This window comes from Limanda limanda, chromosome 2 (assembly GCF_963576545.1).
Source record: "Limanda limanda chromosome 2, fLimLim1.1, whole genome shotgun sequence".
Classification (NCBI taxonomy): Eukaryota; Metazoa; Chordata; class Actinopteri; order Pleuronectiformes; family Pleuronectidae; genus Limanda; species Limanda limanda.
In genome coordinates, this window is record NC_083637.1 from 11,351,219 (window position 1) to 11,370,710 (window position 19,492).

General features: G+C 42.9%; 3 protein-coding genes across 4 annotated transcripts; 2 read left to right on the forward strand and 1 right to left on the reverse strand.

The window, feature by feature from the left end:
* The first annotated feature begins 1,832 nt into the window (after window positions 1-1,832).
* On the forward strand, window positions 1,833-5,069 carry ucp1 (uncoupling protein 1). Of its 2 annotated transcripts, none has more exons than XM_061083497.1 (7): window positions 1,833-1,951; window positions 2,141-2,277; window positions 2,524-2,722; window positions 3,387-3,584; window positions 3,705-3,806; window positions 4,164-4,344; window positions 4,445-5,069. In XM_061083497.1, exons 2-7 carry the CDS (start codon window positions 2,152-2,154, stop codon window positions 4,557-4,559), a joined length of 921 nt encoding a protein of 306 aa, XP_060939480.1. In that variant the 5' UTR covers window positions 1,833-1,951; window positions 2,141-2,151; the 3' UTR covers window positions 4,560-5,069. The 2 variants fall into 2 exon arrangements, with proteins under 2 accessions (XP_060939480.1, XP_060939479.1); XM_061083496.1 differs by having other exon boundaries at window positions 2,144-2,277.
* A 43-nt stretch (window positions 5,070-5,112) lies between these two features.
* On the reverse strand, window positions 5,113-9,890 carry elmod2 (ELMO/CED-12 domain containing 2). The gene is made up of 9 exons (XM_061083498.1): window positions 9,757-9,890; window positions 8,644-8,791; window positions 8,524-8,552; window positions 7,901-7,998; window positions 7,652-7,781; window positions 7,234-7,367; window positions 6,392-6,460; window positions 6,109-6,242; window positions 5,113-5,994 (listed from the first exon to the last, which is right to left on the reverse strand). The coding sequence occupies exons 2-9, from the start codon at window positions 8,786-8,788 to the stop codon at window positions 5,837-5,839; spliced, it is 897 nt and encodes a 298-aa protein (XP_060939481.1). The 5' UTR covers window positions 8,789-8,791; window positions 9,757-9,890; the 3' UTR covers window positions 5,113-5,836.
* A 6,251-nt stretch (window positions 9,891-16,141) lies between these two features.
* On the forward strand, window positions 16,142-18,334 carry gprin3b (GPRIN family member 3b). Its single transcript, XM_061083560.1, has one exon. It carries the CDS (start codon window positions 16,142-16,144, stop codon window positions 18,332-18,334), a length of 2,193 nt encoding a protein of 730 aa, XP_060939543.1.
* Window positions 18,335-19,492: the final 1,158 nt, after the last annotated feature.

A 19,492-nucleotide genomic window follows, 5' to 3' on the forward strand; every position in this document is an offset into this window, starting at 1 on the left:
CATATCTTACTTTATGCCCTGGCTGAGATCTGATTGGCCCCTTTTTTGTTGGGGATTTTCTTTTTTTGCACCTTCTTAAAGTGAAACAAATATTAACTGGAGCGGAGTTTTGAGCACTTTGTGACAACGACAGCATCAACTTGTGCCTTCAAAACAACTGTATTTAACCTGGGGGTCACAGGGCCTCGCTTTCTCTCTCTGTGGAACAAACACTCTGGGGTTGTGGCTCGGGTCGACCAATCACAGCTCAGTGAGCTCACACACAACCAGGCTCTCAGCCAATCAGAGGCCTCGCCACTCTGACACATGGAAAACCAGCAATCAGTAATCAGCCGGGGACAATGTAAACTAGGATAAATTAAATATTACTCACATTACTTGAAACTCTTGTACTTCATCTAATAATTGACAATAGCAACATAACATTTACTTTAAAAATACATATCTTATTATACACTGTAAGACACACCTTCATAAACAAATCAAATTACAAAGTGTTTTCTAATACTTGTGAAAAGACTAATTATTAGAAGTCAAGTAGTTCAACAGCTCCTCAAACTACAGCTGAATCATCACCTCTCTGAAATACTAGAATTTGTTGCAAGACACATAGATATATCAGAGCTTTAAACTCGCAACTGAGTGAATTCTGGAATTTGAATTTTAGGATTTTTCCTGCTTCCCAAAATTAAATTTTCCCACAATCCCCATTGGCCTCAATGTGAGGTTGGATTCAGGACATTATGAAACAGTGAAGGCTGCGGCCAAACTGCTGAGGCAAACATGCAAAGTTCCTATTTGCTCCACGTTGACCTTTGGTCGGCCACTGACGTCACAGCTTTCTCATCTCTCCCCCCCGAGCTGCTTTTCTTAAAATCCGTGTCCTCATCCCAAGAAAATGACATGTGTCTGACTGTGATGTTTTTTTAAAGGTATTTTTGTGGGTGTTTCCCTTTTATTGATATGACTGAGCATGAAATGAGGAGGAAGAGCGGGACGAAGCAAATAGATTACATGAACATACAGGCAGATACTGCATGTTTCAACACATCTACTACAAAACTTAAAGCTTTGTGGCCAGAAAATTCTACTGTACAGTCGTTGAGCCAATCAGCTCCACCACTTTCCCGGTCATTCACACATGTGCTCTGCCATTGGCTCGGAGCAGAGACGACCCCCTGATGAACCTGACTGGTGGTGTTTTATTGTGACAGTTGTTTAGAGCAGGCACTCGGCCTAATGACATAACTAATTAGCAGTAATGCAGACACACTATAATAATCCACTCTTCTTTGCCTCGTTTGGGTGCTAAACTTCCGTACACTGCAACCAAATTCATTCACCCATTCCCCTCCGTTTTTCCAATATTTATACATGAAATATTCAATAAAAAAAAAAAAAAGTCGTATCATCAATCATCAATCTAACCCTAACCCTTTTTATCTTTTGGCAGAGTGAAAACTTAACATCCATTTAATGTTGGCCTGGGATTTTAACATTTTCAGCCTGATTCAGCAGCTCAGCTTTCACTCTGCATTTTCATCTGGTCATTTACTTAATACTAAGTCAGACACAGCACAGAGGGAAACTCCACTGATGTTACTCTCAATTTTACATGATCACTATTTAAAGGCTCAGATGAAAGGACACTGTAGCTGCAGTCTCAAATAGCAAAGTAAAACAGTTGTTTTTCTGAAAAGAGGCAGCACTGTGGGGTAATCTGAACATTGACTTTCTTACAGTCGGTGGACTTTGCTTTGACCCGGGTGCACAGGAGTATAGTAACGCCTCCCTGTGGATGTCATAAAAAAAGGGCTGCCAGAAAATATATAAATACAGAGCTAAAAGATTCTTTCTTTTCCGTGGAGCGAGGATTGTGGATTATAATCCGGCCGGTCCGATTCTGCAGCTGGAACATCCAACCTCAGGATCAGCAGGAGGGAAACACAATGTAAGTTTGTTTTAAAATGTATCATTAATCTCATTAATCTTTCACTTTAAAGAACGTTATCATTCGCTGAGAGTCCTGTTTTTAAAAGGTAAATGATTAGTAAATGAGGTTACATTTTTATCCTACAAGTGACTGATGGGATTGTATTTGCTTGTGTGTCTGTGTGTCTCTGTGTGTGTCTGTGTCTAGCAGCAGAAAACATGGTAGGATTCAGACCCTCAGATGTTCCCCCTCCACTGGCAGTGAAGATGTCGAGTGCAGGATTAGCCGCCTGCATAGCCGACCTCTGCACATTTCCTCTGGACACAGCTAAAGTCAGACTACAGGTAACTGCTCCCAAAATAAATCAGCGATCACTGGCTCCTTCACATTCACTGAAATCTACCAGATACTAAATTGCATTAATGATCTTTAGACTACATGGAAACACAGTGTGATGTTGTCTGAGCAGCTCGACTCTTTGTTCACCTCAATCCCCCTGAACCAGTGACACATGCACCGTTTAGTCTGAAGGTTTTTTCTGGCTCTATTCTGTGGAGCTGGTTTTAATCCTGAGTATAATCTGACCTCAGCTTCAGGGGGAGAAGCAAGCGGTGGAGGGCATCCGCTACAGAGGGGTGTTCGGCACAATGGCCACTATGATCCGAACGGAGGGCCCCAGGTCTTTGTACAACGGGCTGGTCGCTGGTCTGCAGAGGCAAGTGTGCTTCGCCTCCGTCCGAATCGGCCTCTACGACAATGTCAAAAATTTCTACACAGGCGGAACAGAGCGTAAGTGGAAGCAGTCCAGTCCTGATGCATGCGTAATGTTTGAAGGGGCCTTAGCAACATCTGCCGCATGCATGACAGCTGCATCTTTAATACTACATAGATAAGAAAACCTCTTTGAAAGGATCCGTCTTGTGTCATAGACAGATGTGCAACAGCTGGTACTGACAGAAGTAACCACTTCAGAGGTCGAATATAGAGACATGATTATAATTCTAAATAAATGAGGTGTATGAAGAGATTCAGGCCAGGTTCATAAAGACCTCATTAATGAATTTCTTAGGGTCAGTTTTAGATATATCAGGTACTGAAGCAACCAGAAGTTCAGTTGTACTCAAGCATAAGTATTCGATTGTTTTATTTTGAAATGTTATATATTCTTGTGTATTGTAAGGCCATCTCTTAATCCTACTTTTATAATCTGAAAATTAAAATCATTATACAGAAAGTAACTAGTAGCTTAACAAGGGGCTCAACAATTTCCTCTTGAGATTCCTGCAGAAAAAAGTATAAAGATGCATAAACTGCAATACTGATTCTTTATTTAATCAGCAGAAGGTCGGTGGTTCGATCCCCGTTGACCCCTCTGTGTGTTCAGATGTATCTTTGGGCAACACAGTGTGCTGATGCAGTGTGTGACCTAAGGTTGGTTTTGTCTCTTCTCCAGATGCAAGTGTGCTGATACGAATCCTGGCTGGCTGCACCACAGGCGCGATGGCAGTGTCCTTTGCGCAACCCACCGACGTGGTCAAGGTTCGATTCCAGGCCCAGATGAACCTGGACGGTGTGGCCCGGCGCTACAATGGCACCATGCAGGCCTACAAACACATCTTCCAGAATGAGGGCATCCGCGGACTCTGGAAAGGTGCCGTTTAGAGAGCATGCTCTGAAATGTGTCACCAGGTCGTGTCTGATCTGCCACGAAGTTAAGACCCCGAGTTGCTTTAGTAAAATATCAGTGTTTGTTGTTTCCTGTCTTCTCTAGGAACTCTACCCAACATCACAAGAAACGCACTGGTCAACTGCACAGAGCTGGTGACATACGACCTGATCAAAGAGGCCATCCTGAAACACAAACTGCTGTCAGGTGAGACACAGTCTGAGCTACACACACTTACACACTTACACACACACACCATCCCAGCAGAGACAGCTGATTGGGCAGAGCGCCACACCCCCCTCTCGCCTCTTCAACCCCCCCACAGCTGATAACGCCACACATGAAGGTGCATGGTACAGTGCATGGTCAAGGACATGGTGTGTTCTCCCTCCACTGCTGTAAATACAGTGTTAAGCCATTTATCTCTATGGTTTATATTACCTACCTACCCCCCCCGCCCCTCACATTACACAATCTGCCGACAACACTTTCTATATGACTCAGAACAAAGGGCTCGCAGCTGCTGCCATTTTTCACCCGTTTGGTCCTGGACTCTGTCCACAGACAACCTGCCCTGTCACTTTGTGTCTGCGTTCGGCGCCGGCTTCGTTACCACGGTGATCGCCTCCCCGGTGGACGTGGTGAAGACCAGGTACATGAACTCGCCGAAGGGTCAGTACAGGAGCGCCATCAACTGTGCCTGGACCATGGCGACCAAAGAGGGGCCCACAGCTTTCTACAAAGGGTGAGTTCTTTGTGTCTGACCCCAGCACACACTCGGTTGTTGAATCTCTGCCTTTGTTGTTTCACTACACACCTCTGACCTCTCGTCTGTTTTTGTGCAGGTTCGTCCCCTCGTTTCTAAGGCTGGGATCATGGAATGTTGTAATGTTTGTCACGTTCGAACAAATCAAGAGAGGCATGATGGTCACCAAGAAGAGGATGGAGGACCCAAATTGAGAATTGTGACCCAACGTTTGGCTGAAAAACCTGAAGCACCAAAGAAAGAAGAGACATTATGAATATCAATTCTTTCAGTAGTGACAAAGAAAACAATCCTTTGCTGAAAAAGGAGAAATGGACAAGCTACCTTGTATTTGACTTTGTTTCTAATGACCTCTTTTGGTCAACTGAGTTTTCACTTCAAAGGGGATTCTGGTATCTTTCTTGTTGTTACCAGACTCTGATCAAAGACTCAGAATAAGAATTTTAACCTGTAATTGGTGGAAGAAAAGCACTTTTAGTGGATTGTCACGGTCGCCCCATTGGATTACATTGTAGCCACTGCTGCTGTGTCGCAGCTGCTAGAGGCGTTTCCAAAGTTTGTTTTTTAAAGAGTCCCATTCATTAACAGACTCAGGTTTATAAACACGCACAGATTGAGAAATACCAGAATTTCCTTTGTTGCCATAATAAAATGTAAAGCATCTTTATGAAAGTTCTAAATATATTTGACATGTTTTACAGACACAGTGTTTTTTTGTTTTGTTTTTAAACTTGGACATGAGACACATTTCAAAACATCCAAATGTATATTTATTGGTTTTGAATGAGGCGTGTTAATCGTTACATGATTTTCCCCTGAAAGCCAAACACAAAAATTTAAATATCAGTCTTCAGATATTCAAATTCATTAAAAGAACAAATCTTGAGATCGACATCATTATTATCACATAGCAAAGATTCCATTAATGGTATCAGTGGGGATGTTAAACAAGATGAGAACACCACACTGGAATTAAAGAAGTTTCAGTCTAGGTCATAAATATCAAATTCCTGAGCAGGACAACTGTGAGAACAAATACAAACGAGACAGCTAAAAACATGGTGGTTAATCCCTGTTTTTCAACAACTGTAACAAAAACTATTTGGCTGTCTGCTTACGGAAAGTGCCTTGACGAACTACAGAGCTCTTATTGCCACCACAGTCCTCTGCAGCGGCAGCTCTCCCCCCTTTTTGAACGACAGGTAACCACTCAAACAGTCAATCTGAGGTATAGGGCAGTATATTTGTTCTCTACTTTAAAACTACCACGTTTGACGATAACACTACCAGAACTTACGAATCACAAAAGTTTGAGTTTCTGAGGAGTCGCAGGAGAGTTTCATTCTGCATTTAAGTTTGTAATGTTTATCATTGCGTCTGCTGAGCCCTCCTGTACCTGACGAAACAATGTCAGGGGCTATGGGGAGTTCAGGTGGGGCATGTTCATCCACTTCAGTCCTTTTTGTTTATCTTAGTTTTTGGAATGGACAGCCATTGTGAGGGACACATCAGGGTCCTGCAGCTGTGTCTTGACTACGTTGTGGAATTTTTCCCTGTACTGATTGAAGTGCATGATGCTTTCCGGTTCTTCTAACACCCAGAACTTGTCAAATTCGTACGCCAGGTAACCTAGAAAACAAGAAACATATGTTTAATTCAAATTAATAAGAAGATTAGGGAAATAGTTTTGAATCTGTGTAAAACTAATGAATCCGAGGTATATATAATGCTGAGTCGACTTACAGTACAGCTGATGGAAGTGCTGGAGCTCCGGTGGGCCCTGGACTGTGTTGTAGAAATGTGGTTTCAAAGCACCACTCTTCAGGAGGCTGTAGGCCATCTCTGTCAGGTTGATCCCAACTATGGCATATGAATACCTGAAACATACCTTAAGAATGAGTCTAAAGAGACAGTCCACTGTGTACACATGAAGTCATTCATGTGTACACAGCTATAAAAAGTGATTGTAGAAAGATCAAAATCAGTCAATTGAACACATACTAATGTTTGTATATAAACGTCTTACCCTAGTTTAGGATGGTTTGCATGAGACAACACCTGTCGAGCCTCTTCTGTGTGGTTTGCACTGAAAAACCTGCAAACAACCAAAACATCATTGCTTATGGATACAAACATATTAACCAATGAACATGCACTGATTGAATCTACAAATCTGTAACATAAAGTAGGATATAATTTCAATTGATTAAGTGTTAACTAAGTAAATAATGGTTCCTGTCAGTATTTGCTCAAGTAATTAACAATAAGATCTGTAATGATTTCAATATCATGTAATTATCAGATATTGAAACTGAAATACTTTTTTGAGAGTTTATGCATTCAGCATGAGCAGATGAATTATTGACAGTGATCTGAGACTGCATGTGTCCAGTTTGATTTTTACACACTAATGCAACAAGGCTTTTTATATATAGGTATATATAGGTTTCATAGTGTTAGAAGTTCTTTAGACCTTTATTAAATTATTTATAGTGTATGAGAAAATCTTTGCTGCATTTCCATGTAGGTTATAAGTATGCACGGGTCTAGTTGACTTTCTTGCCAATTCAGGATTGCATTGATTCAGGCTCCTACTGCAGCACAGCTTGCTTGCATTGCCTTGTCAGCTGTCTGTATGCAATGCATCTCACTCTGTCCTGAAGTTTTGTTGTATTGTTTTTCTCTTAATTATTTACTCCTCTGAGCCGGAGCCTGGTTAACGTGAGTGGAATGAGGTCAAAAACTGGTTTGGTGATAGTGTTCCAGACGATTCCTATCTGACATTCCTTTAGTAAACAACAGTATTGGTCTGAACTGTCCTTTCTTTTTATTTGCAATTAATCTCATTGCTCTTCATTGAGTACTCACACAAGGTTGATAAGTCCCAGCAGGCCCATTCCTCTGAAGTCCGTCTTGGGGTCATCTCCCTGGAATCCGATGTCTCCCCACTGTTTGGTTAATCTGGATTCCAGTTTGACTGTCGGCATCAACAGGTCCCACAGCTGAGGGGACAAATATTTGCAGCATAGATTTGAATTGTCACTGTACTGAGTCACAGGAAAGTTATTAAGTCTATGCTCATAAAAAAACAAAAATGAAGCATCATCTAAAATAAATTGTTATGCAAAAACTACTGAACCAAGGTCCAGTTCATTTTGTGGCGGATCTGGATTAACAGGTGGATCCAGGAACTAAGCGCCCTTCTGGTTTGTTCTGTGGAAAACTATCCACGCTGCTAAAACAGATACAGCAACTGCTCTTATGATCGAGAAGCAAGAACTCGTACCTTCAAAAGCATGGCCTCGTGTTCTGCGTTGTCCGAGCTGAAGACCTCTTTTCTCAAGTCTTCCACCGATGTGTACAGACATCCGTATCCTGTTATTTGTAACACACAGGTGTGCAGGCTCTGCTTAAACCTAGAAGAGTAGTTCCATAAATAATCATTCAATTAAACTTTTTTTTTTTCTAAATATGAGGGAAAATTGGAAGAATTACAGGTGACAAATTCAAACCAGGAGATGAGTCGTAAACTTACAGGGGATCTTTCTGGGGTTTGACCTTCTTCTCTTTCATAATTTGATCCACGCATATTTCTATGTTATCCTTGCTGCTGTCCAAAGCTCCTCTTAAAAGCTGTAAGGAAAGAGATCACAGGACAGTGAGGAGACAAGCACAGAAATACAATGATACCATGAGGCACCAGGCAGAAATCAGCGGCGCTGTGGCTGCTGTTTAATCTACGCTGTCAACCACAGGGGAAAAAACTGTTTTCAAAGTCAACCTCGGCAACAATGAGGTAGATGACCCAGCACTTCTGTTTCCACACTGCTGATTAGAAAATGCTTGCCTCGCTATACCCATAAATGACAGGCAGAGTCAATTCATCAGTGCTTGGCAAGTGAAGTGAAAGATAAAGACTGATTAAGTTTTTACAGTATATTTCTTGACTGAGTTTCCTGATCTAGAAGATTATGAGGAGGTGAGTAGTAAAGCAAAGGGCCCTGATTGCCCCCTGGTGACTGGCTGTAGTAGAGTTCATAAACCCTGCCTCCTCCATGGTAGTGGATGGGACATGGATCAAACTAAAAAGTTAAAGTAGACATCAAATACATTTTTGTGGCATTTGTAAATCAGAAATAAGATTAACAAGGCTCTTACCTTGCTCTTAGAAGACCGCAGGGAGTATTCTACAATAGGGCACACGAGAGAGATTAATATAATGACAACAATGGATACACAGCAGCAAAGGCAGACTAGATTTGGGTGGGTTTACGTCACCTGCTTTCGTTGTCCTTGTGGCCCCCGGCTTGCATCTGGAGCATATTCTCTGCAGCTCACATTTCCCCGTCACCTGTCTGAGGAGCCACTTCAGCCAGTACCTCAGGAAGGACGTGTACACGTACTGCCACACATAGCCCAACATTTTCTACAACACAAAACATGCAACGACATCAATCACATGAAGGGATTAAATAGAAACATAACTGACAGTCCTTTACGAAATAGTTTTAAACCACAACTTTCACTCAGCAACAAAAGAATCAGCCTTTAAACTTGAAAGAAAGATTTATTTGACTTCTCATGATAATTGTCTGGATTGATTTTTTGTTACTGAGTGAAAGTTGTGGTTTCAAACAGCAAAACCTTAAATATATATGTAACTATTTGTTATGTTGCTCTTGATGAAACCTGTATTGTGATAAAGTTTAGGGTATTACCATCAGTGTGAATGTCTGTCACATGGGTTGTGTAATTAATACTAGCATATTTATTTATTTATCAGTGATCTCTCAGACAGTAGATCTACACACCACAGGAACTAAGCTGTTTGATCATGCAGTAAAAGTACACACTCAAGTAAAGTACATGTACATTATAAACTGTAATTTGATGCAGTGCTGCCCTAAATGAACATTTCATCATTCATCATTGTGAAAGATGCTGACTCGAGTCTTTCTACGTCATCACAACAACCACAGACACTAAACAGAAGCAAATTCATCTCCATTAAAACTACAAATACACGAGAAGACGCCATTATGCTCATGTTAAAAAAGAAAGAGAAAGCTAGCTAACACCAAAACAAAAGCAGCTAGCATCAATGCTAACGCTAATTTCGGACAAACGTGACCATTCGGCTATAAAGATTAATCGTGTTTAGAGGAATCAACCTGAACATTGTTTTATTAACACTAACGAACCACTAGCTGCTCACAAGTGTTTACTTTTAGCTTCTAGCTCCGAAGCCCCGAGATGTGACAGGCTGAGACAACAGGTTGTTAATCGCTGGTTGTTAGCTAGCTGCGTAGCGTTAGCCTGGCATATAACGTTCACGTCGTTAGCATTGTTGTGTTTGATGGTGTTTTAGCCTGAAGGTGGAGTTGATCTTACCGTGATGTCGCAGAGACAACACCGTCACACGAGGATTAACCCGGAGTTTAGCTTCACTTTAACGCGATCAGCACAGAAGAGACTCAGCGTGGCTCTTGACAACAGCCTCTGGTGCGTTCACGGTCACACTGGACACGTAGCAGGTCCGATGCTAACGCTGCATTAGCTGGGGATTACCTGTATCCTGTGGCAGCTCTAATGCCAACTCTTGATTTTCCAGGAATCCTCACTCACTCTGATGTTTAATAATTAACCGTGATTAGCTGACATTAAGCGTCTGCCAAAAAAAGAGAGAGATATTTACCGTGCAACTGTGAATAACATAATGTCCTTGAACACAGCCTACGCCAGCCGTGTCAATGACAGTCTGAGCTTTCAATCTGTGAGCGCTACTCCAGCGCCATCCGCTGGCCATCTGCTGTACTGCAGTCTACACAAGTCTGCACCGCAGAGTGTGTAGACTGCATTTGGTGTTTTATCTTTCACTATTTGCATCAAACCATTTTTATAATTATAGATTTGCATAAGTCTTATTTTGTCTTGTGCAGTTTTGCCATTCATGCAGTGCAACTAAGTGCAGCATTTCCTCTCAAGCCGTTTTCAGACATGATCTAAGGGTAAAATCTGGAGAATTGTTTACCCAGAGTTCACCTTTCACACATGCACAACGCAGCAGGAGGTTCTCTGTACAGACACGTTCACCAAGGCATCAAATTCTAAACTTTAAATAAATTCTGCAATTCCCAGGTAACCAGTGAGGCGAGGCCAGTACAGGGAAGATATTGTTTTTGTTACTAACAGTGTTGACAAGAGGGTAACAATTCTACAACAAATAGTTGTAAATATATGTTTTATTCTTAAAAGAAATAAAAATACATTGATAATATATATATCTGCATCTCCATAGGACCTGTACAACCATGTTGATCCCCATTGAACAATGGTGAAAAAACTGGTCCATAGTGGAACCATCTGCTAAACCCTTTGGTTTGGGCCGAGAGAAACACAGACAATTAGAAATGTACATTTTAGCATTGGCCTCATTGTCGCTGAAAATCAAATACTAACCCATTGACATATTATGAAATGAAGTCCTTATAACAGAGAAAATAAAACTGACTGTACTTTAGTTAGAAATGTTAATTGTCTTCAGATCAGTTTGGTTTACTATAATCCAGACCAGCCACATTTTTGCTTTTCCCAAATAAACCACAAGATGATGCCAGATCCACAATATGAGCGTAAGTCTTAGATGAAATCAATTTCAGTCTATTTCTAATATTTTTACTCATCTTTAAAAAATCTAGTCTGCATCATTCCATGGACACCCTTAAATGACGCTATACACCTTCTGTGTCTTTGCATCAAGCTATTGTTTCAAATGGTGGCAACAGACGACACATATTTACAGTTGAGTTAAGTCCCTTCTCTCCCACTGCTTCTCTCTCCCCTCTGGCTGCCAGCCCTCACCCTGAAGCACTGCTCTGGCATATCAGCGATGCATGAGGCTGGTGTTGGAGTCGCTCTCCACCGGTGCACTCCTCTGTAATTAAGACGCCGTCTGCCTTCTCCACTAATCAGTCCCTCTGGGCTTTTAAAGGCAGGAGGTCTACCCCATACAATCCCTGCATTCCTCAGACACACTCTATATCTGAAAACTCCCTGAAGTAACCGCTTAGATTATCATAAGCGTCTGAGAGATCATCTCAGGATGAGAAGGGGGTCGGGCTATACAGCGGTGCTATTAAATTAGATGAGAACAGCACTGACACAAAATCTATTTTATAGCACTGCAGCAAAGTCATAAAACCTGATCACTGGGTTTCTATACAGATACTGGACATTGTGTTGTTGTCACTTTTCCAGCTTTTCGACCTACAGGGGCGTGTCTATGGGGTGGCCATGAGCGGGTTAGGCCAGATAGGACCAAGGAAACCACCATATAATCTTAAGTAAGAGAATAATCAAGGCAAAACTCCTTTGATATGAGTACATACAATATTTATGACCAAATCATCAAAACCAAATACAATACAAACATCTCAGGATGAAAAAGAGCTGCCACACATGTAGAAGGCAACGATACCAGTGCCAAGGTTTTTCGATATAGGGCCATCAGATGTATACATCATGTCCCGCCTGCTGCTGCTCCACCCGGACTCCACACTCACCTCAATCTTCTGGACAAGTTGCTGTTGTTGTGAAGGCGTCTGATCTGGACTATCTCCATCTGTGTTCTACATATGTGAAAGAAAAAGTATTTTAACAAACTTTTTTCACTACATACGAAGGTGATTCAGGCTTTTTCTTGTCAGATGCATATCATCATGGAAGGAAGTAATCCATCCAAAATATCTAGTGCTTTATAAGTTATAAATACTGTTGACTGAGCTTAGAGTACACAAATCTGTTAAGGTTAAAATCATGCATAAGAAAACTATGGTGACTGTTGATAGGAAACAAGACACACATCATGGACATTGAACATATCATTCTCCACCTTAAGCCTGGGAGCTTTCGACTTCTGGGTAAAACCAAGAATACTCTGCCCCACTTATTATATTTTGTGGTATGATTAAATACTGTTGTTACATCCTTTCTTGAGTTTATGCTTGTTTGGCTCCTGGCTCCAGATCCAAACATTTTGGGTTTATGACTTCAGCATCTACTCGTCATCACAGTGTGAACATGTCGTTGAACTGCAATCACTTCAAAGATTTTAGATTTTCCTTTGAAGTATTTCAGAGTGCTGTTTAAGCAAATTATCAATATTTCACGTGTAAAAACAAAGATTAGAGCTAAATTATATATTTCTAGTCCACTGACATCTTATTAACTTTATTCCTTTTTATGGCAACTTCTCTGTGATCATAAAATAAAAACATGTTGGTGAGTCTTCGGTGCATCTGTCAGGTATCAAATGAAAGTCAGCTGCACCTCTGGGAGACATGGGTCCTTCTAATGAACCCAAATGTGCTGCTGCTCATGTCCAGATCATAAAGGGAATTTGTCCTCAGAGCAAATTTAAGCAAATTTTAGACTCGTATAATAAAGGAACTTGATATAATGAAGTCCTCTGATAAAAACATATCCCACAACAAATTCAATGATTTAAAATTCTTCATGGATCATTCCAGTAAAGACAGAGGGATTGAAAAGTAAAGAGTGGTGTGACCCCCCTCCTCCTCTGCCTCCTCTCTGCTCCTGCGTTCACTCATCTGCTCCTTCTCTCTGCTGCACCAACACCACCACCACGCTGCTTCCTGCTGCCTGGACCAAGGTCCATTTTGTGAAAGGTGCACTTTTTGATTCGAACCATGACGCATCTCTGACAGATTCCCAGCAGCACCAGCAGCCCCAGCAGCAGCTCCAGCAGCAGCACCAGCCCCAGCAGCAGCAGTGTGTCGGTCCTACGCTGGGATGAGTCACTGCGCACGGTCACTCCTGAGCTGTGCAGGGATCGATCCTCCTGATATTGTGGCACAAGGCGTGGCTTCTCGGTGTCACCCGCACACAGGGCTCATTCTCCCAGATTCATTCCCAGGGTCCAGCCTCGTCTCTCGCTGACACGGACGCGCACACGGTGCAACCCGCGGGTTTTACACGGGACGTCGAAACGCCTCTGAAGGTAAGACCCCCCCCTCCTCTTCCCCCTCTCTCCTCTTCTCTCTGCACCCCTGCTCTCCATCCTTTCCTTCCTTCGTGTCAGATCCAGTCGCAAGGTCAAATCAAACCAGCAAACAAACCAGTGGCCTCTCCCGGGGTGTCAGGGTGGGACGAGAGCTGCAAGTGGAGAAGCTGCAAAATCCACGACAAAGATCTCGTAGCAGGACGAGTGTGCATCACTTGGATTTGATGCATTCACTCTGCATCCACTGCTGCTCCGTGGTGTTTCCCTCAAAGTGCTGCAGACAGCAGCAGCTGAACTGGAGAATATCTCATCATGGCCAGGACATGCTTCCCATGAATATTTGCACTTTGCCAACACACAGGCAGATGCACAGAGCACACGCAAATAGACTACACCTGTTCCAGACCCTGAACAGGAGCCTGCTGTTGTGTTTTCCTCTTGTCACATTAGACACATATCTGTATTTTTCTCTTTATCATTTTCCACGTGTTAATATGGCTTGATTCATATCAAATCTATATTGTGCTTGTTGTTTCTCTCCCCCAAAAACCTGCAGTATGTGTGTTTGTGTTGTTGTATGAAAGGGATTTTAACTCACAACACAAGGCTGGATCGTTTTCCCAGCCATGATCATTATGCAGAATGGATAATCATCAATTGAATTGCTGTTGGCCATTTCTCTCTCTCTCAGTGGCTCATGCACTGAAGTGTGCATCACCGATCTGCCTCCTCTCCGTTTGTGTATCAGTTGATCAAAGTCTCCATCACTGTGCAAATTCATTTGTCTGACTCGCAACCGATCAGATATTTCAGACGTCTGTTGAGTGCCGGCACATTACACTGGTAGAACTGGCCCATGCAGGTGCGTTTAACACATTTAAGAGAGAGAAGGCGATGGGGGAGTCATTCATCAAGCCCCAGATTCAGAGATCTGTGGCAAAGTGTAGGTCACTGCTTAGATTGAAGACCAAATTGATCAAAGGACAAGAGAGGATCTAAAGACACGTGAAATCAAAGGGTTTCTGATTGTTTTCCACACAAAAAATCATTACAAACAACAGAAAGTTCAACTTTAATGATTTATGGATGTTTTTAGGGTTCACCTTCATTTCATCTACTTTTAATACCAGTGTCTTAGATTAGTTTTCTTAGCCATTCATCAGAGAAATACAAACTCAAGGATCCCTGAGTGAAAATTAAGGGATTTTCTGGTTAACTTGAGAAATGTGAAGTCTTAACCGTAAAACTCAATATTCTTTATTTAAGACAACTTCAGCTGAGGTTTGGAAGACAAAATATATTACAATAGGATAAGGGAAGGTAAGATAAGATAAGTTAAGATAAGATACGATACAGGGAAAAAGGATAAGATAAGATGAAATATAGTTTATTGATCTCAGGGAAGTCGACAAGAGAACAAACAAAAGTATATTATAAATAAATAGATAATAAAAATAAATGAATGAAAATTAAAAAAATAAAAACAGTGAATTTATAAAATATACATGATGATATATTGTTAAGCAAACGTAGATTAGGCAGGAGTGTTTCAAGGGACTTTGGGGGCCCCAGGCAAAAGGGGCCCAGTAGCAGAGATGATTCCAAACCACATCATAACAATCTTCAAACATTGTTTTAATACACACACCTAATTAATATCAAAGTACAGTTTGGGTGCAAACCTCCACCACAGTCCCAGGCACATCACACACACACATTCAGACGCTCTAGTCTTCAACATACAGAACCAATCATGGAGGTCCTCACAGAATTCTGATTGCTGTACACAAATATAATAACGATAATAATTAAGTTTTTTTGGGGGGGGGCGGAGGCCTGTCACCTCGGGGCCCCAGGCAATTTCCTGAGTCAGCTACTCTGTTGTGACGCCCCTGGCATTAGCTGTTCCGACACCAGACAGGTTTGACAGGTCCGATGAAATGCTGGTTAATGGGGAACACCTGTGGCCTTTAATCAAAAATGTCCTTTATCTGTAAAGACTTTCAACCTACATATGTCAAAGTCTTATTTCTGGGCTTGTGTGTAAAAGCAGGACGCCCCCCCCCCCCCCCTAGTTATTCTTATTTACTTGATATTGAACAGCCGTGGATAGAATATTTTTGAATTCTCCAAGGTTTAAAAAATAAAATCGAATGACGACACAACATTTGAAATCCTGCTTTGACTGTCAGTTAATTTATTTCTGTGGACTTTTATCCACAGAAATAAATAAGTACCTTTCCCTGAGCTTTATATAGACAGAAAAACACCCGATCACATGAATAAGGACACATGGCTAATTGAAAAGACGATGTTCCATACTCTCCACATTATTCAGATTTTGACATACTGCATCGTTAATAAGATCACATATTATGATTAAGTGAATAATCAGGCGTGGAATCACATATATTAATCCTCAAAGCGTAGATTAGATAAGGCCAATACAAATCATTGATTGTTCTGGTGCTTGGCCCTTAATTCTAATGATTATTGACATGTATGTTGGAAACTATGTGAGATGCATTTCACATAATGATCATCTAGTCCTTTGGTACCCTACCTTGTCTTGTCTGATTGTTTTAATCTAAGTTAAGATGTAAATGTAGTGAAAAGTGAAACTCAATCCCTTAAAACCAACTAAATTTATTTCTATTCTCCTCTTCTAGGAACTCACACAAAGCAACTGGTTGCACAGTTTGTTTTCCAGTTTGGATTAAGACAATATTTAAAGACTGAGACACTGAATCCATCATGGGAACTAACCCAAAAAGGACGGTGACGGTCCAGATGGTTCCTCCGCTGGCTGTGGTGGACACGCAGGGAAACCAGGAGGCGAATGCCAACTGGACTAAAGAGACCAACCTGAACTTCTCTCAAGTTTTTCCAAAGCCCATCGTCACGTCTCCCGCCCACAAACAGGATAACTCATCTGTGACTGCTGCTCCCGCGAACGCCATCCCACATCCCCAGAAAACAGCTGCCACAGAACAAGTCTGCAGCAAACCAGCTCCTCCAGCCAATGGGAACCCGGCAGAATCTGATCACGTGACGGGCGCAGACCAACAGATGCCGGACCTGTCTCTACCTGGCCGAGGTGTGGGTGAGGCAGGAGGCGACCGGAGGGACTCCAACGCTAATATGAAAACGTTAAGCCCGGGTGATGAAAAGGATTTCTGTGAGGCCGCGGTGCCATCTGCTGCTCCAGCGTCAACGCTCGACACACAGGTCGCTGACTGCAGGATAAAAGGGACGAGTGCAGCGAAGGAGGAGCACGTGAAACCGACATCCACAGCACGAGAGGACAGTAATAAACATGTTTCTACCAATAATACAAATCTTAACAATGCCTGTGAGTTAGGGCAAACGGCATCTGTGCGCCAACGGGATAATAAAGGGAGTATTTCAGCTCCGCAAAGCAAGGACACTGCTGCAGCCCAGAAATCTAACGATCATATACAGAGTTTCTCACAAAGCTCTGTCCGTCTGCAAGAGACTCCCGGATCTATGAGAAGCATGGAAACCACAACCACTCTCAGCTGTGCGACACCTTTGTGTCAGAGCCGAGAGGCCGAGACCGGGTCTGCAAGACTGAATTTAAACTCGACACCTCCAGAGAGGGATTTGCAACCAGAGAAGAAACCGCAAGTCTCCTCAGATAAACCTCAGCCAGCGTGCTCTCAGACGGCCGCCTCCACCCTGCCCCAGGCAACACAAAACACAGTGGCATACGGGCTGGTGACAGAGGGAGCCAGCCAGGCTAACACAGCTGTCTGTGAAGGGCAGCAGCAGCCGCCGTGCAAACTCTACAGGGAGGCTTCGACCATGACCTCATCCCTGTCGTCCACTCCAGTCAAGCAGTGTCACGATATGGAGGTTCAGGCGGTGGCAAACACGTGCAGCAAGGCCGTGGCCACAAGTCCGAGCCTGCTGCCTTTCTCTGTGACTCGCAGGCAGAGCGGTGGTGCAGTCCCCAGGGAGGAGAGCCTGGCTGTGGCCTATCAGGGGGATGGGGGTGTGGGTCTCCATCACATGAACATGACCTCTCTGTCAGCCTCCACCGAGCCAAGGTCAGAGAAGCTGACGATCGAGGCGGAGATGTGCCACAACAAAGATGCAGGCCTGTTTAACTCCTCGTCCCAGCAGGCAGAGGGAGGGCCGGGGGCGAAGCCTAAAGAACCGGCTTCATGCAACATCCAGCCGGTTTATCAAATCAACATCGAGCACAGCAGGCCCAAGGAGCCGGGAGAGCCGGGTAACTCCCAGTGTAAACCTGCAGCTCAGACACCTGCAGCCAAAACAACCACTGCTGAGGCTCCCTCTCTTAGATCAGGAGCATCCCCGGAGAGAGCCGGCGCTTCCAAGTCTGGATCTGCTGACAGTAGCAAAACTGCACCGTCTCCGGCTGCGGTCACAACCAAGCCTGTCCAAGCCCCGCCCACAGCAAAAACAGCAGCAAACACCACAGCCAAGGCAGAGCCGGCTAAAAACAAAGCTGAGAGCTCAAAAGAAAAGAGCAAAGGTGTTGGAGGCAAAGCCGCTGGAGGCAAAGGCGTTGGAGGCAAAGCTGTGACAAATTCGGGCAAAAAGAAAGCAGAACAGGCGAGGAAGAAAGAAGAGGATGACGAGGCAGCAAAGCAGAAGGAGAAGGGCGTCCATGACGTGGTGTGGGACGAGCAGGGGATGACCTGGGAGGTCTACGGGGCCTCGGTGGACCCCGAGTCGCTGGGTTTTGCCATCCAGAGCCACTTGCAGTGCAAAATCAAGGAGCAAGAGAAGAAGCTGGTCACCCAGACCTCCATCCGAAAGTCGTTCTCTGGCGCCGCCTCGCCGGTGCACGCGAGGAAGAACAAGAGGAGGCAGCAGAACATTTTCAGGTCAATGCTGCAAAATGTCAGGCGGCCCAACTGCTGCGCGCGTCCCCCTCCCTCGGCCGTCCTCGAGTAGCACGCCACGGGAGTGGACCGGCCCAATGTCAGACTCCGCCTCCCTTTTTCAAGAGGTCAAAATGTTTGTCCTCCCCCCCTACCCTGTCGTCATGACTGCAATGCCAAGTGAAACATTACCGGGGTGGCGATCCCTGTGCGTAAGTAAGTGAGTATACTGGAATGTTGTAGCATAAAAAGAGTCAAAACTGTCTGTGATGCTTGTGATCAAAGAAAGTAGGAAAGTAGAAATTTAAATGAACAACTCAAGACTTATTTTCTAGGAATAGATATTGTAAAAAAAAAAAAAGAAGAGAGAGAGAACTTCGATCCATTTTTAAATAACAAAGGCAATAATAGTGAAACGCATGTATATTAGTGACAATGGCAGTTGTACGACCTAAAATGAAGTGCAGCCCTTACATAGCACTGATCATGGAATTGACCTTATGACTTACTATCAGAATATCTGTGCAAATATATGAAACCGACATCTCATCACATTTGGTGCATTTGGTATATGTTTTTGAGGTGTTTTAGGGCCCTATATTTATAAGATTGCTGTATTTTCTTTTCATGCAAATTTATTTTTTAGTATGTGATTACGCTGTACAAAATGAAAAAAAAAGAAGGGGCCGAATGCATACATGCGCTGTTTAATCTCTGTTCTTTGGTTTTCTATTAAAATAACAAAAAACTAAGTGGACATGCTTCATTTCTGACGTCTCGGCAGAAACACAAGCAACAAGAACAGAATCACAAGTTGTTTGAAAAGAGGTTTGATTGCAGTGGGTTTACAGCGAAATTAAAAGTCATGAAATGAAATAAAAGATGTTTATTAAGAGACATATTAAACAGAAGTGTAGCTGAGGGAGAGATGGTGTTTGTGGATGTGTTTAAGCGAAGTGTACTTGTCGGGGTTGAGACAGCATCAGCAGAAATCAGAGAGAGAAGGAGAGAGAGCTGAGAAATTTGTGCTGAGCTTAATGCAACGTTTTTCATGTCTAACAAGACTTTTCTTCCAACTTTCCTTTGAACGTTTCTGGGCCTTGTCAGTGATGCATTGATGAAACAAGACCTTTTTTCAGACATGAACTCTGGAAAACATCATGAATTCTCTGAGGGAATCTCTTCAAATTTGGTACAAATATTTACTTAGACTTGGAGATATTTGTAGTTC